Source organism: Sorghum bicolor, chromosome 6, assembly GCF_000003195.3.
Source record: "Sorghum bicolor cultivar BTx623 chromosome 6, Sorghum_bicolor_NCBIv3, whole genome shotgun sequence".
NCBI classification, from domain to species: Eukaryota; Viridiplantae; Streptophyta; class Magnoliopsida; order Poales; family Poaceae; genus Sorghum; species Sorghum bicolor.
In genome coordinates this window covers 54,078,533-54,092,892 of record NC_012875.2, presented here as the reverse complement: position 1 = coordinate 54,092,892, position 14,360 = coordinate 54,078,533, and the positions used below count along the sequence as shown (strand labels likewise).

Genomic DNA, 14,360 nt, shown 5'->3' with positions numbered 1-14,360 from the left:
GATGTGACGGGAAATCTCAAAAATTTTGCAAAATTTTTTGGGAACTAAACAAGGCCCAACTCGGCGGTATGCTGCCTGCAAGCTGCAGCTGCTCTGCGCACACAGCGCAGCACTGTGATAAAAATTACCGTGGAGCTGCAGTGGAGCAAGGTGATCACATTCAAGGGCGTGTGCGGCCATCGGGTGGTGACTTTGGGGTTGTTTGGTAGGACAGACTGAGTATATATAATCGTGTTATATTGGTCGACTATACCAATTTAGCCTGGTTAAAAAGAGATATGAAAATATATTGCATGAGATAAAAATATTATAAGGTTATGGTTATGATTTTTATTTTATAAAAATACACTTTTAAAATACTTATTTTATCTATGTGTTAAATATCTTTAATACATCTTAATATCGTTTAATACTCACTAATTATACACTAATACCATTATTAGGAGAGAAACAACTGCATCTATCTAGCTAGGCTCATCGTTCCTGGGGAGCCTGGCCACGGGGTGGCTGCTGCACGCATGAAGCCTGGCTTTTGAGCGGGCAACCAAACATCCTCACCCTGCATCCAGCCAGCCTGGTTCAGCCAGAGAACCAAATAGATCCTTTAATTTCAGGTCGTAGGATGGTATTCAGGAGAGTCCAGCTGTTGTCATCGTCAAAACCACTGTAGATGAGGAGCTATAGCAAATTATCCTAAGGTTGTTTAGTTCATCCCAAAATCAAAAAACATTTCAAGATTTTCTGTCACATCAAATTTACGATACATGCATGGAGCATTAAAATATAGATAAAAAATAACTAATTATACAGTTTATTTATAATTTATGAGATGGATCTTTTAAGCTTAGTTAGTCTATAGTTGAATAATAATTACCATATATAAACAAAAATGTTGCAGTATCTCAAAAACGGCCTAACTCTCTGGTACGACTAAAGAGCTAGGAATGGTGTCCGATTCAAAAGAAGAAAATGGTCACTTTTGCAGGTTTTCGCCATGTGCGTATATCAATGTTGCTGCTATCTGTGCTTGAATTGACGCCGAAACTGAAAGTTCAAGGAGTGGCCAAGGTGTCCAACGAACAATGAATTTGCAGCAAAACATTTCACCAAATGCAGGAACCATTTCAGATGGAAGGAGCTCACGAGCCGTCTTGTTTGTTTGGCTGATAAGCCATGGCAGAAAGTATTGTTGATTGATTTACTGTAAGAGAAAAATACTGCTAAATGGCTGACAGATTCGGCCGATAAGCTTAAGCGAACAAGACGGCATCCCAAAGCCAGGTGCTACACGGATGCATCATAGCTCCTGACATGACACACCCAAGCTCAAGGAAAGCAGGTCTTACGATTTTCATCCTAGATCCAAGAACAAGTAATCTAAAGCTCTACATCAAGGTGCAAATCTACAACATCACCTTGGTCATCATGGCAGAAGCTGCGGCTATGGCTTTTGCAGCCAAAGCTTCTTCTATGCTTCAGATTGAGGAAGTTTCTTTCTTTATGATAGCCAACTCCTGGTGAACTACTTCAATGATCTTAACCTCAACCATCCACCACATTAGGATGCAAAGCCTTTCACCAAAAGATTCATAAACTTAGTGGCCAACAAAAGGATCGAAGTGCTCAAGGTTATGAATGTTTCAGCTCATACAGTAGCTAATCAAGCTTCCAAATTCTCTGGAACCTTTTGTAATTTGGCAAGTGTTAAATGTTCAGATGTCTCTCATGCAAGTAGCTGCCCCCTCCTAATGGCACTACAATCTGTATCCTGGGATCATTTCTCTATCATCGCAGCTAGTTGCTGCTATAAAGTGTGCATTTTGTAAAAAAAACAGGGCATTTTTTTGACTAGTAAAAAAACAGGGCATTGAAGCCCTGGAGTAGTAGTGGATTCAGAGCGACAGTGCCACAAGCGCGAGCGGAGGCGGCATTAGTGGCGAAGCCACGTATAAGATGGTGGATGCGGATGCACCAACTAAAATTTTAAATATCAATGAATAAAATTAAAATTCTACCATAATTATGATTCAAATCTATGTATATAAAGCAGCCGCACCCATTTCAAATTTGCTCTAACTTCACCACTGGGTGGCATTACAAGCGTTACACAGGCACGCCGGCCGCCGGCGGACACCTCTGGATGACGGCCAGCCCTTGCATTGCATGTCCGCCTCCACAGACCATACCACGGCAAGAAGCGTATTTAGTGATGTGATGCCACCTTCTGACATTTGTGCTTAGGGCATGCATATATGCCACTTGTTGAAAAGCGTCTTAATAATGGAATGTCTAGTCCAGAGCGAGACAGCTTTGTTTCTGACATGCTTTTGTTTGTGCCTTTTGGAGCGACACAACTTTGTTTCGCTCCAAAATCCAAAAAATTTTCAAAATTATCTGTCACATCAAATTTTGCGATACATGCATGAAGTATTAAATATAGAGAAAAATAAAAACTAATTATACAGTTTGTCTGTAAATCACGAGATGAATCTTTTAACCTTAGTTAGTTCATGATTGGATAATATTTGCCACAAACAAACGAAAGTGCTACAGTGGCCGAAAACTTTTCATTTCACGAGGCCTTGGTAAGGTTGAAGCAAATTAAGCTTGATTTAAGTAGTTGTAAAAAAAAACTTGATTTAAGTACAATTACGTTGCATCTTGCAGGTTCGAATCCAAGGTTGGAGACGAGTAGCTGACGATCAAAGCACACTGAGCGGCGTCTAATGATAGATTCAGATTGAATTCATATAGTTCTATTGTCATATTTTAATTTTAATTTAAATATGGATGTAGCTGATGAATCTGAAGATGAGTTCAGACTATCCGGCTGCCACTGCATCCTTGTGAGAGTGAATTACTGTGCAATGACTGCCCAGTATTGTTCTGACCGACAGCCGAACAGGCCCAGTCATTGCACAATAATTCACTCTCACAGGGATGCAGTGGCAGCCAGATAGTCTGAACTCATCTTCAGATTCATCAGATAGTTGTACACCATATTGCCATTATTGAACATAATAACAAAATCATTATACATGTGGGGGTTTAAATATAAATAAAAAAACATGTAGTGATGTAGATAAAAGATTGGTCATAAAAATAACATATTTATTTATTATTTATTTCATTGCTTAAATGTATCATCTACAGATAAAACTATAAATACATATTTCAACATATATACACAAATATTTATCAAAAAAATAAAAATAAATTAAATAGTATATGTTTTAACCAATAGAAAATTAATATGGTTAGCCATATTAAATCAAGTAGACTTAATCTCTATATATCATTAAAATGAATATAATATAGAGATAGCTTATAGATAGTTTAAATGATGCACGCCATGTAATATTTAATTAATTTAGTACTTTCTCTATTTCAAATTCTAAGATGTTTTGACTTTTTTAGTTTTTTTAATAAATGAAGGATTTAACAATTTATAATATGCGTAACTTTTGCTATACACTTAGATATATCATATGTCTAAATATATAAAGCAATGCGAATTGATCATAGATCAGCTGACACTACACCACAACCCTTAAATAGCATCTAACTTCTGTTGCTAAAAGTTTAAATTAGTGTTGAACGGTGAGTCGCTAAAAGTTTTTCTCAGACCGTGAGTTGCTAAAATTGAATGTTGTGATGGATGGCCCGTCGCTATAGTTATTTAGCTTTTATTTTGGATAGTTCGTCGCTATATATTACGAACTGAATCCCACGCTTGCCACGTGGTTCTTTCAGCCCACTTCCGCTAAATTTTGGTTAGAAGAAAAATTCTATCTAGTTTAGAAATATTTGACGTTTATAAGGAGATAGCTAGTTTTGAAATAACTAAATTGCTTTTCCTAAACATCATCGGTTCTTGTGCAAACAAGTATCGGAGTATAGTGAGCAGGAGCCAAGAGGGACTATCATTCGCAGTCGTCACTCAGTTGACAAGAGAACAGCGTACCACAAGAATTCCGTAGCGCTAGTACCGTTGGCAACTCGGCATTCCTGGGGCATTTGTCACTGGCGTTTCCGCCCGGGCTAACATCTTTTGTCGTCCGTTCTGGCCACCGGTGCTGGATTGGTGCCGTAGTGGTAGTGGTACCAGCACGACTCAAAGACAACACCACGTGCCGCCTGAGCTGGATACGGAGACCATCTCGGCGTGCAGTGGCAGAAGAGTCGCAGCAGAGACGACGCGCAGTAGCAGACGTGGCCCAGAGAAGCGCCGTGCGCCCTGCGCCCGCCGCGCGTTTCAGCAATCAGCGCTCCGGTTTGGCTTTGGCGGTGGCGGTACCGTGCGGTGAACCGTGAAAACCAATGGCTCCGACGCCCGAAAAGGCGAGCGGAGGAAAGCGAGCGCGCACGGTGAGGCACGGGCATGGGCAAGGGTGCCGAGCCACCACGTCCGCCTGCCACGAGTACGTGCCGCGTGCTTCGGATGCTTTCGCTTCTCCTGTTTAGTACTATCCGGCGGGTGTCCCGGTGACGTCTGAATTGCCGGCCCGGGGGACAGCGCGGCCTGGCGTCGTCCGTGATTTGCTCGAGGGATAAGAACAACGGCAACAACAAGCCAAACCTGGCTTCTGGCCTTGTTTAGTTCCAAAATTTTTGGCAAAATGAGCACTGTACCAATTTCGTTTGTATTTGACAAATATTGTCCAATCATGGACTAACTAGGCTCAAAAGATACGTCTCGTCAATTCCGACCAAACTGTGTAATTAGTTTTTATTTTTATCTATATTTAATACTTCATGCATACGTCTAAAGATTCGATGTGACGGGAAATCTGAAAAATTTTACAAAATTTTTGGGAACTAAACAAGACCATTTCATATGGGCATGTTTTAATTTGTAGTACTAAAGTCTTCAGAATACCATGTCATTGGACTGAAGCCGCGGCTTAGGCCTTGTTTAGATACACCAAAAACCAAAACTTTACAAGATTCTCCATCGCATCGAATCTTGCGGCACAGATATGGAACATTAAATATAGATAAAAAAGTAACTAATTGCACAGTTTAATTGTAAATCACAAGACAAATCTTTTAAGCCTAGTTGCTCGATGATTAGATAATGTTTGTCAAATAAAAACGAAAATAGTATAGTGTCAAAATCCAAAAAGTTTTTGATCTAAACAAGGCCTTAAACGATCGATTTACGTTCATTGTTAAATCATTTAATGTTCTACTATATTTCGGTTAGAGTGATATTAGGCAAGATGGAATTTAAAATGCATGCATGGATGTGGTTTAAAAGACAAACAAATATGAATAGAGCTAAACAATCTAGAATGTCCTATAATTCACGGTAAATTTTGATTCTTGAATAGTTTATATTTCAGAACGGAGGAAGTACATGAGGCCTGCATTACAAAAAAGTGCCAAAGCCCGACTAATATGCAATAATAACGTGTAGCTTTCCCCATGTTAAATCATAGGGTTAATGTCCTGGAGATTATTGATCAACATCTGCCCGACTAGATTGTGTCCACTGAAACAGGGACACACATCCAGAATGGCACCACAAAGAAATAAATCCTTGTGCGACATGATCAATCACAGACACAAACCACCTGTTACGTGCCTGTTGTTCATGTGATTCTTCAACTTGTCTTCGCAGCTCATCCCCTCAAACGGCTCAACCATTCCCCGTGTCGTCCAATCAAGACTTCAAGAGTTAACCCAACACTTTCATGCAACTTTGATTCCGTGGCCTGTCTTCTTGCAAGGCTAGAAGGGAGGCAGGCATTCCTCGGCAAGCAAGCACAAGCAGCAGCAGCTCCGTCAGTACGTCACTCGTCTCAGATTGCCGTATTCGTCATATACCGCCACCGTCGCCGGCGATCTTGTTCCCCCCTACGTTGCGTCAGTGCCGTTAACAGTGGCAGAGTAATGAGCTAGCACATGAATTTTTTTTTTGACGACACTAGCACATGAATTGTTTTCACGAACCCTAGCAACCGTCTACGGTGACGAATCAATGCGATTTACCCCGTAAGCGCCGTGTGCCGTTCGGATCCACCGCTCGAACCTAACCTTGCAGCTTGCATTCAGGAGGAGAAGCAGAAGAACACAAGGGTCAATGGCCCACTTAAAAATATCTTCAAGAAGGCAAGAAGTAATGGCGGAATGTCATGAGCCCACCAAACAACGGCTCTCGCAATTTATCACAGCCCCACCGCACCACTGAATTCACTTAAATGAGGACACCGGCAACCATCAACTTCCCGTCTGGCGCCTGCTCTTCACTCTCCATATTCCCCTGCTTGGCTCCCCTCCACACTCGAGGCATGCACTGCAAGCTAGCTAGGACACTGTCCTGAAGCTTCTCTCCATCCATCTCAGCTTCGACTCGTCCTCCATGGATTTCCGCGGCATCAGATGGAGGAAGGCTCTGCCGATGTGCCTAGCTCTTGTGGCTCTGCAAGCATGCCTCCCTGCTCGCGCGGCGGCTCCCAAGACTTACATCGTTCAGATGGCCGCGTCTGAGATGCCGAGCTCGTTCGATTTCCACCACGAATGGTACGCATCCACTGTGAAAACCGTGAGCTCTGTGCAGCTGGAAGGAGGTGCGGACGACCCTTACGCGAGGATCGTCTACAACTACGAGACGGCGTTCCACGGCTTCGCGGCGAAGCTGGACGAGGACGAGGCCGAGCGGATGGCCGAGGCGGACGGCGTGGTGACCGTGCTCCCAGAGACGGTCTTGCGGCTGCACACCACCAGGAGCCCGGACTTCCTGGGCATCAGCCCGGAGATCAGCAACAGCATATGGTCCGCCGGGCTGGCCGACCACGACGTCGTCGTCGGCGTGCTCGACACCGGCATCTGGCCCGAGAGCCCCAGCTTTAGCGACAAGGGCCTCGGCCCAGTGCCGGCCAAGTGGAAGGGCCTGTGCCAGACCGGCCGCGGCTTCACCATAGCCAACTGCAACCGCAAGATAATCGGCGCGCGCATCTTCTACAACGGCTACGAGGCCTCGTCGGGCCCCATCAACGAGACGGCCGAGCTCAAGTCTCCGCGGGACCAGGACGGCCACGGCACGCACACCGCGGCCACCGCCGCGGGCGCGCCCGTGCCGGACGCCAGCCTCTTCGGCTACGCCAGCGGCGTCGCCCGTGGCATGGCGCCCCGCGCCCGCGTCGCGGCGTACAAGGTGTGCTGGGCGGGGGGCTGCTTCAGCTCCGACATCCTGGCGGCCGTCGACCGCGCCGTGGCGGACGGCGTCGACGTGCTCTCCATCTCCCTAGGCGGCGGCTCGTCCCCCTACTTCCGCGACAGCCTGGCCATCGCGTCGTTCGGTGCCATGCAGATGGGTGTGTTCGTCGCCTGCTCAGGCGGCAACGCCGGCCCGGACCCCATTAGCCTCACCAACCAGTCGCCGTGGATAACCACCGTGGGCGCGAGCACCATGGACCGGGACTTCCCGGCCACGGTGACGCTCGGCAACGGCGCAAACATCACCGGCGTTTCACTCTACAAAGGCCGGCGAAATCTTTCGTCCAAGGAGCAGTATCCGTTAGTGTACATGGGCGGCAACTCGAGCATCCCTGACCCCAGGTCCCTGTGCCTGGAGGGGACACTCCAGCCCCACGAGGTCGCTGGAAAGATTGTGATTTGCGACCGCGGCATTAGTCCTCGGGTGCAGAAGGGTCAGGTTGTCAAGAACGCCGGTGGCGTGGGCATGATACTCGCCAACACACCGGCAAACGGCGAGGAGCTTGTCGCCGACAGCCACCTCCTGCCTGCGGTGGCCGTCGGGGAGTCTGAAGCCATTGCCGCCAAGAAGTACAGCAAAACCGCCCCGAAACCAACCGCGACGCTCAGCTTCGACGGGACGAAGCTCGGGATCCGCCCATCGCCAGTCGTCGCCGCGTTCTCGTCCCGGGGACCCAACTTCCTGACCCTGGAGATCCTCAAGCCGGACGTCATCGCGCCCGGCGTGAACATCTTGGCGGCATGGAGCGGCGACGCCAGCCCGTCGAGCTTGTCCAGCGACCGCCGGCGCGTCGGGTTCAACATCCTGTCGGGGACGTCCATGTCGTGCCCGCACGTCGCCGGCGTGGCTGCGCTGATCAAGGCCAGCCACCCGGACTGGAGCCCCGCGAAGATCAAGTCCGCGCTGATGACCACCGCGTACGTGCACGACAACACGTACCGGTCGCTGAAGGACGCGGCCACCGGCAAGGCGTCCACGCCGTTCGATCACGGAGCTGGGCACATACACCCGCTGCGTGCTCTCAACCCTGGCCTGGTCTACGACATCGGCCAGGACGACTACCTGGAGTTCCTCTGCGTGGAGAACCTGACGCCGTTGCAGCTCAGGTCCTTCACCAAGAACTCGAACAAGACATGCAAGCACACCTTCAGCTCGCCGGGTGACTTGAATTATCCGGCAATCTCCGCGGTCTTCGCGGAGCAGCCATCTGCTGCGCTGACGGTGCGTCGCACCGTGACGAACGTCGGACCGCCATCTTCGACTTACCATGTCAAGGTTACAGAGTTCAAAGGCGCAGACATTGTCGTCGAACCAAGCACCCTGCATTTCACAAGCTCGAATCAGAAGCTGACCTACAAGGTGACGATGACAACCAAGGTTGCCCAGAAGACACCGGAGTTCGGAGCGCTGTCCTGGAGCGACGGCGTCCACATCGTCCGGAGCCCCCTCATCCTCACATGGCTGCCACCGATGTGAGCTTCGTTTGTGTACCATGCGTTTAGTCAAGTAAGCAATGGAGCAGGAACCTCTGGGCCTGGGTAATCAAGCCAGAGATCTGTTGTCTCGCAGCGGCAGCAGCAGAACAGGTCCACTAACCGACGCAAAAATACTGTCAAAGCTCCACACGAGAACAGCCTTTATTCCTCAATGTATTCATGTTTATTCCAAACGTTCGGTTGCCAGTTTGATTGTTTCTACATTAATGTGTGTACAACATACGGAAGCAAATAGTATGCAAAATTCGCTGGCAGCAGGTTTAGCTTGATTCCCAAATGGTGACACCATCACAAGTGCAGAGCTTCTTGTAGTTCTCTCCTACGCCGGCGCTTCTTGCAATCACGGCTGCAGCAATGCCGGGGTCTGATCTGTCCTCGGTTGCATACAGAGCAATAGAGCGGCCAATCAAGTCAACGACTCTCAGTTTCTCCTTCGGTCCTGAGAAATGGGCTTCCCCATTCTCTCCAGCTTCTAGTGTTCCCAGGTCACCAAGCGGCTGTTTCAGAGAGGGTATAAATATTAGTTCCCAATTTTGATTTGAAAGGGTTATATTTTCCTTGTTGAAACTTGAAACTGGTATTCATTCCTTCAAAATGAAATTGATTTCTGAAAGCAGCAGTTCACTTGAATACAATGTCAAGCTCAGGATTCAAAAGGTTGTGATTTGCATGTTGAAACTATGTTCTCTCAGTTACAACACCATTTTATTTCTCAAGCTGATCGCTCAGCTAAATACAACACATTCTCTGAAAACCTAAAACAAAAAAAAACTTTATAAAACATTAATCAGCCAATGCATAAGGAATTGTTCCCTTATCTTTCCCAAAGATATGCACTTGTAAAAAGTAGGCTATAGATTCAAACGGCCCACCCGACCAGGCCCACCGGTGGGTGAACTACAGCTGCTGCTCAATTCCAAACCTGCTATTCTGACAACACATGTGATGCAGCATATGCAAAGCAGAAACAGGCCATATGCCAGTGCTGCCGATATTTGCAGGAACTATTTCGTTTGGTGGATTTGGTCATGGTATTTAAGGCACAATGAATGCTTTATATAAATGTAAGATCGGTAGATCACGGGGCAACTTGCAGAGGAAACATGAATAACAAATAAGGACCTCTATGATTGGTTAACATGGGATAATAAGGACCTATTTGATACAAGGGCTAATTACTAGCCGGCTAAAAATTATCCAATATTAGCCCTAACACATCAAAACAAAAGGGCTAATAGGTGGGCTAACTATTTAGCCATGCCTTCAACTTGTTAACTTGCTTAAGTCTCTATATTAATCTACTTATATGCTTGAAACATGCTTCAAAGCTCAAGCCATTCGTCCAAAGCTAACATATTTAATTTGGCAGAACTTTGCTTTGGCATTTATTTTTTGCTAGAATGAGCAGTGTCTCTTGGTCTCAAGGAACTGTAAATGAACCGATTTTGTGTGAGATGTAGGCATACAGTACCAGGTTACCAGCTGTGACTTGCTATGACATGCACTGGATGCAATGCAACTCTGAAAGAGCAAGTAATATGGGTGCAAAGAAGTCTAAAGATAAACCATCCGCTCTGAAGTTGCTTGTCTTTGGAAGTTTGAAACTGTAATTCTATATCATAAAAGACAAAATGATTCTGAAGCTAGATTATGTTATCCCACAGAAATAAAAAACAACATAAGAGAATCCCCAAGCCTCTCCAATTGCCAACATGTTGTCATTTGTTATCATTTATGACCGTGTTCTGATGATTTCAAGTGTTAGAATATTACCTTATTGGATAAATGATCTGGCGGATTATATACATTGCCAGTGCTTTCTGCACCTCTTGTCAAATCTCCAAACTGATTTATTGACCATCCATGTTTACCAGGTGATAGACCACTAAACGTGGCTTCAACTCTAGCCAACTCCATGTTTACTTGGGCCAAACGAACAACACCAAATATAACTGGCCCTTTAAACTCAGCTACAGCAGCGGAAACTAAGAAATCTGCAATGTTACGGGCATAGAATTAGTCCTAATATACAAACTATGCATCATCTTAGCAAAATAGAACAGGCAAACAATCAGAAGGTGGTCTTTACAGTATCTGCCAATTAAAATTGATGCTCCACCAAACAATTAAATGAGCTCAATAAGACCTGGTGCAACTTACGAGCATTTCAAAGACAATAGACAAATGGAAACTATAGTACCATTTTAAAGTTCTTCACAATTTTCGATGGACCTCTCAATATGAAAAGGACACATGCACAAGCAACAATTAAAGCCCAATGCTACAAATGTCAACATGCCATAAGAAATTTCTTTCAAAAAACATGCCATAAGAAATAACCACCATCACACTTCACTCACTGATGATCGCTAAACCTACCATAATGAATTTTGATAACAAATGCCAGCAAATATCCAAGCTAATCTGAATGAATTTTGATAACAAATGCTGGATAACATATAATTAACACAAACCATTTGGGTTCCCTTGGCCAATCAGTCGTGCATCTCGACCTGTTTGATGAAGGGCGTCTAGCATTGTCTTCACTGGAAGAGATCCCAGAACCCTAACAACTTGGTTAGACAAGTCCACCTCAATGTTTTTTATTCCTGTAGTAAAAGGTAACCATCATAAACCAAACAGAAATGGTTGAAACAGAAAGTACTATGCTTAGAGTTTCATTAAAGTCAACAGAAAATTAAACAATATGGCCCCATACCTTCAAGAGTTTGCAGCTTGTTTTTCACAGCTGTTACGCATCCCTCACATTTCATGTCCACCATGAATTCCGTCTTCAGATCATATCAAGCAAAAGATTATTAACCAACTGTTTATTGAGACATAAACAATTTCTAAAGAGAATGCACAAAGAATCATGAAGTGAACCACTGGGTGATATTTCTATCAACATAGTGTGCAACAAAACACAAGCCAAATAGTATGTTCAGCCAGAAAGGCTACATATTGCCTGATTCATATTAAAAAAAAATACAAATCTAATACATCACTCCAGCATAGGAGATCTTATCTTGCTTGGAGAGAATTACAATATGTCTTTTAGTTATTGATGCTAAGTTATGGCCCTTTATGAATATGACATAGCAAGCCAGGCAATTTGAAGCTGATACCTCATACCATCCGAATGGTGTATCACATGTCCAAGAAAAATATAAGTGTTTGGATGATTCATTCTACTTACTATCTGACTTTCATACTCACATTTTTTCATTAGTTCATATTAAAACTGAATGCCCCTCTCAAAGGAACAATCTGAAGATCAGATAGTGGCTCCTCACAGACCTCCCATATCCAGAATTTACTTAATCCCTTGTAGCTATCTTCTGGCAGCAGGGAGAAATGAAATCAAAGGATAGATTCATTACTGCTGCTGATACCCTTTATAAATCAAATATCTTAATGTGGCATGAAGACAAACATGACCTTTAGCATAACATCTGCAGATGCAACGAAAATTCACTGATGCAACTCCTCTTTCTTCTAAAGTAGCTAAATGAGATGATAGGATACTACAAATTGGAAAACATCTACTAACTGCAGAAAAGAGCCAGTTAATTTACAGCAACCAACCAATTGAACATATCACCAAACTCGAACCAAGATCTCAAGCTATTTAAACCTATATACAGAATTGATGTATTCGGTTTTCCACCTCTCAACCACCAATACAATCCAGTATCTAGTCCTTCAATCAAAACTAAAATTCAGGTCACCGCAACCACCTCCCAGCACAAGTAGCATCTCATCGTGAAAAACAAAATACTCTAGGCCTCTAGTAAAGTCAGAAGCACCTACCGTGAGCTCCGGAAGCGCCGAGTCCTGCTGCTGCAACACACCAAAACACCACACACAAGGTTAGAAAAACCGCACAGCTCTCGGGCGAGGCGAACAGACTACTGGCGGTGACGCGAGTGAGCGGCCAAACCTTATCGGGCGCCGAGAGATCGGCCGCGGCCGCGGCGGCGGTGGCCATCGGGGGCACGGCGCTGGGAGCGCGCCCGGAGGTCGAGGAGGAGGAGGCGGCGGCGGCGGAGAGCAAGGAGGCAGGCAGAGGGAAGCGGAGCTTCGGGGAGCAGGGGGCGGAGGAGGAAGAGAGGGCGTAGGCTGCGGCAGCTGCTGCGGGCACAGCGGAAGCGGCGGCGAAGGCCCGGAGGAAGCCGCCCACCATTCTGCGTTGTGCTGCCGCGCCCCGTAGCTTTTGTAGGCTCTTCTGGTGTCTTCTGCTTCCCGCGGCGGTGTGCGGGGTTGGTTGGATGGGAATGGAATCGGCTTGGTTGACTACTAGTGATGATACTGCAAGCTTTTGGTTCTGAAGTCTGAACTTGAACTCTGCTGTTTCCAGATTTCGTTTTTTTTTTTTTTTGAGAAATCCAGATTTCGTTTCAGGATTCAGAAATCAGAACCGCAAGGTTGCCATTGACCTCTCGTGCGGCCTCGAGAAGCATCAGGGACTCGGCCTGGCTTCCATTACGGCCGTAGATTGCTGGAGCAGGCGTCCCATGTGATCTCTAGCGTTGCATCGCTGGCCTGAATCGGCCCAAATATTTCCAGGCCTGGCCCATAATCACTTAGGGCCACCATGGAATCTGTTAGGTTGGTCTCTCTATCTTTTTGCGAGACCCGTTTATATACGTGTACACGTTCACAAATATGAGCGTACACTTTCAGTGGCGGAGCCAGAATTTTAAACTTGGGTATTCCTACTTCCACAAAGTTAATCTATAGGTTGAAAATATAGTCAATTGTACTGCAAGTTAGCAACTTTAAACTAATATTTGTTTTCTAGAATATAGACTTCTAATTGAAATGCTAGTTTTTTACATGTTTTGAGCTTAAATGTGCAAAATACTATATATTATAGCATTATACATTTATATATATAAGTATATACACATATTTACATAAAAGTGTACCAAAATAGTTGGGTATTTCCGGGAATACCGGGGAATACCCCTAGATCTGCCACTGGTACACTTATAACACATATACGTATACTTTATTTCTATGAGTATCTCCAAAGAATTAAATTGAATCGGCAAATCTTGAGATTGACAAAGTTACCACAGACGTCTCACTATCGACGAAGGCGTCGCCTATCACTGAAAGCGTAACACTGTTAAATTCTGGAATAAACCTAAGAAAATCCAAGCACCCATGTTAAGTCGAGGACTTGAACCGGATGGACAGGTTCCACCATAAAAAAGCCAACCACACGATCTATGATCAGTTTACTTTTTTTTTCTTTTTTTACATATTACATATTTCTTACCAAACATTTCTAGATACATTACTTTATTATGCATAAAACGTTCATGGTACAATATTTTTCTTTTTATATAGGGAAACATATATTATATAAAAAAAACTAAAACAACATATTAGATTGCTCTTATAACTCTTATATAACTGAATGTTGCTCCTATTTAAACCTTGGAGCCCGTGGATAAACTAGCATGTTGCATTTTTCTTAGAGTAACATGTGTTGATGGCCTTTTCTTTTCGGCAAGACCTAGATACAGATACTAACGCTCATATATATGAGCGCACATTCGTCCCTATGAATACACGTACGTACACCCTACCTCTATAAGTACCTCCGAAGAACTGAGTTGGATGGACAAATC

At 44.8% G+C, this 14,360-nt stretch overlaps 2 protein-coding genes across 3 annotated transcripts; one reads left to right on the top strand and one right to left on the bottom strand.

The window, feature by feature from the left end:
* On the top strand, positions 6,139–8,987 carry LOC8060415 (subtilisin-like protease SBT1.3). The gene has a single exon (XM_002448321.2). The coding sequence runs from the start codon at positions 6,365–6,367 to the stop codon at positions 8,696–8,698; it is 2,334 nt and encodes a 777-aa protein (XP_002448366.1). The 5' UTR covers positions 6,139–6,364; the 3' UTR covers positions 8,699–8,987.
* LOC110436325 (copper chaperone for superoxide dismutase, chloroplastic) lies at positions 8,842–13,157 on the bottom strand. Of its 2 annotated transcripts, none has more exons than XM_021463091.1 (6): positions 12,662–13,157; positions 12,532–12,558; positions 11,438–11,510; positions 11,193–11,327; positions 10,492–10,712; positions 8,842–9,215 (listed from the first exon to the last, which is right to left on the bottom strand). In XM_021463091.1, exons 1-6 carry the CDS (start codon positions 12,902–12,904, stop codon positions 8,979–8,981), a joined length of 936 nt encoding a protein of 311 aa, XP_021318766.1. In that variant the 5' UTR covers positions 12,905–13,157; the 3' UTR covers positions 8,842–8,978. The 2 variants fall into 2 exon arrangements, with proteins under 2 accessions (XP_021318766.1, XP_021318765.1); XM_021463090.1 differs by having other exon boundaries at positions 12,532–12,561; positions 12,662–13,156.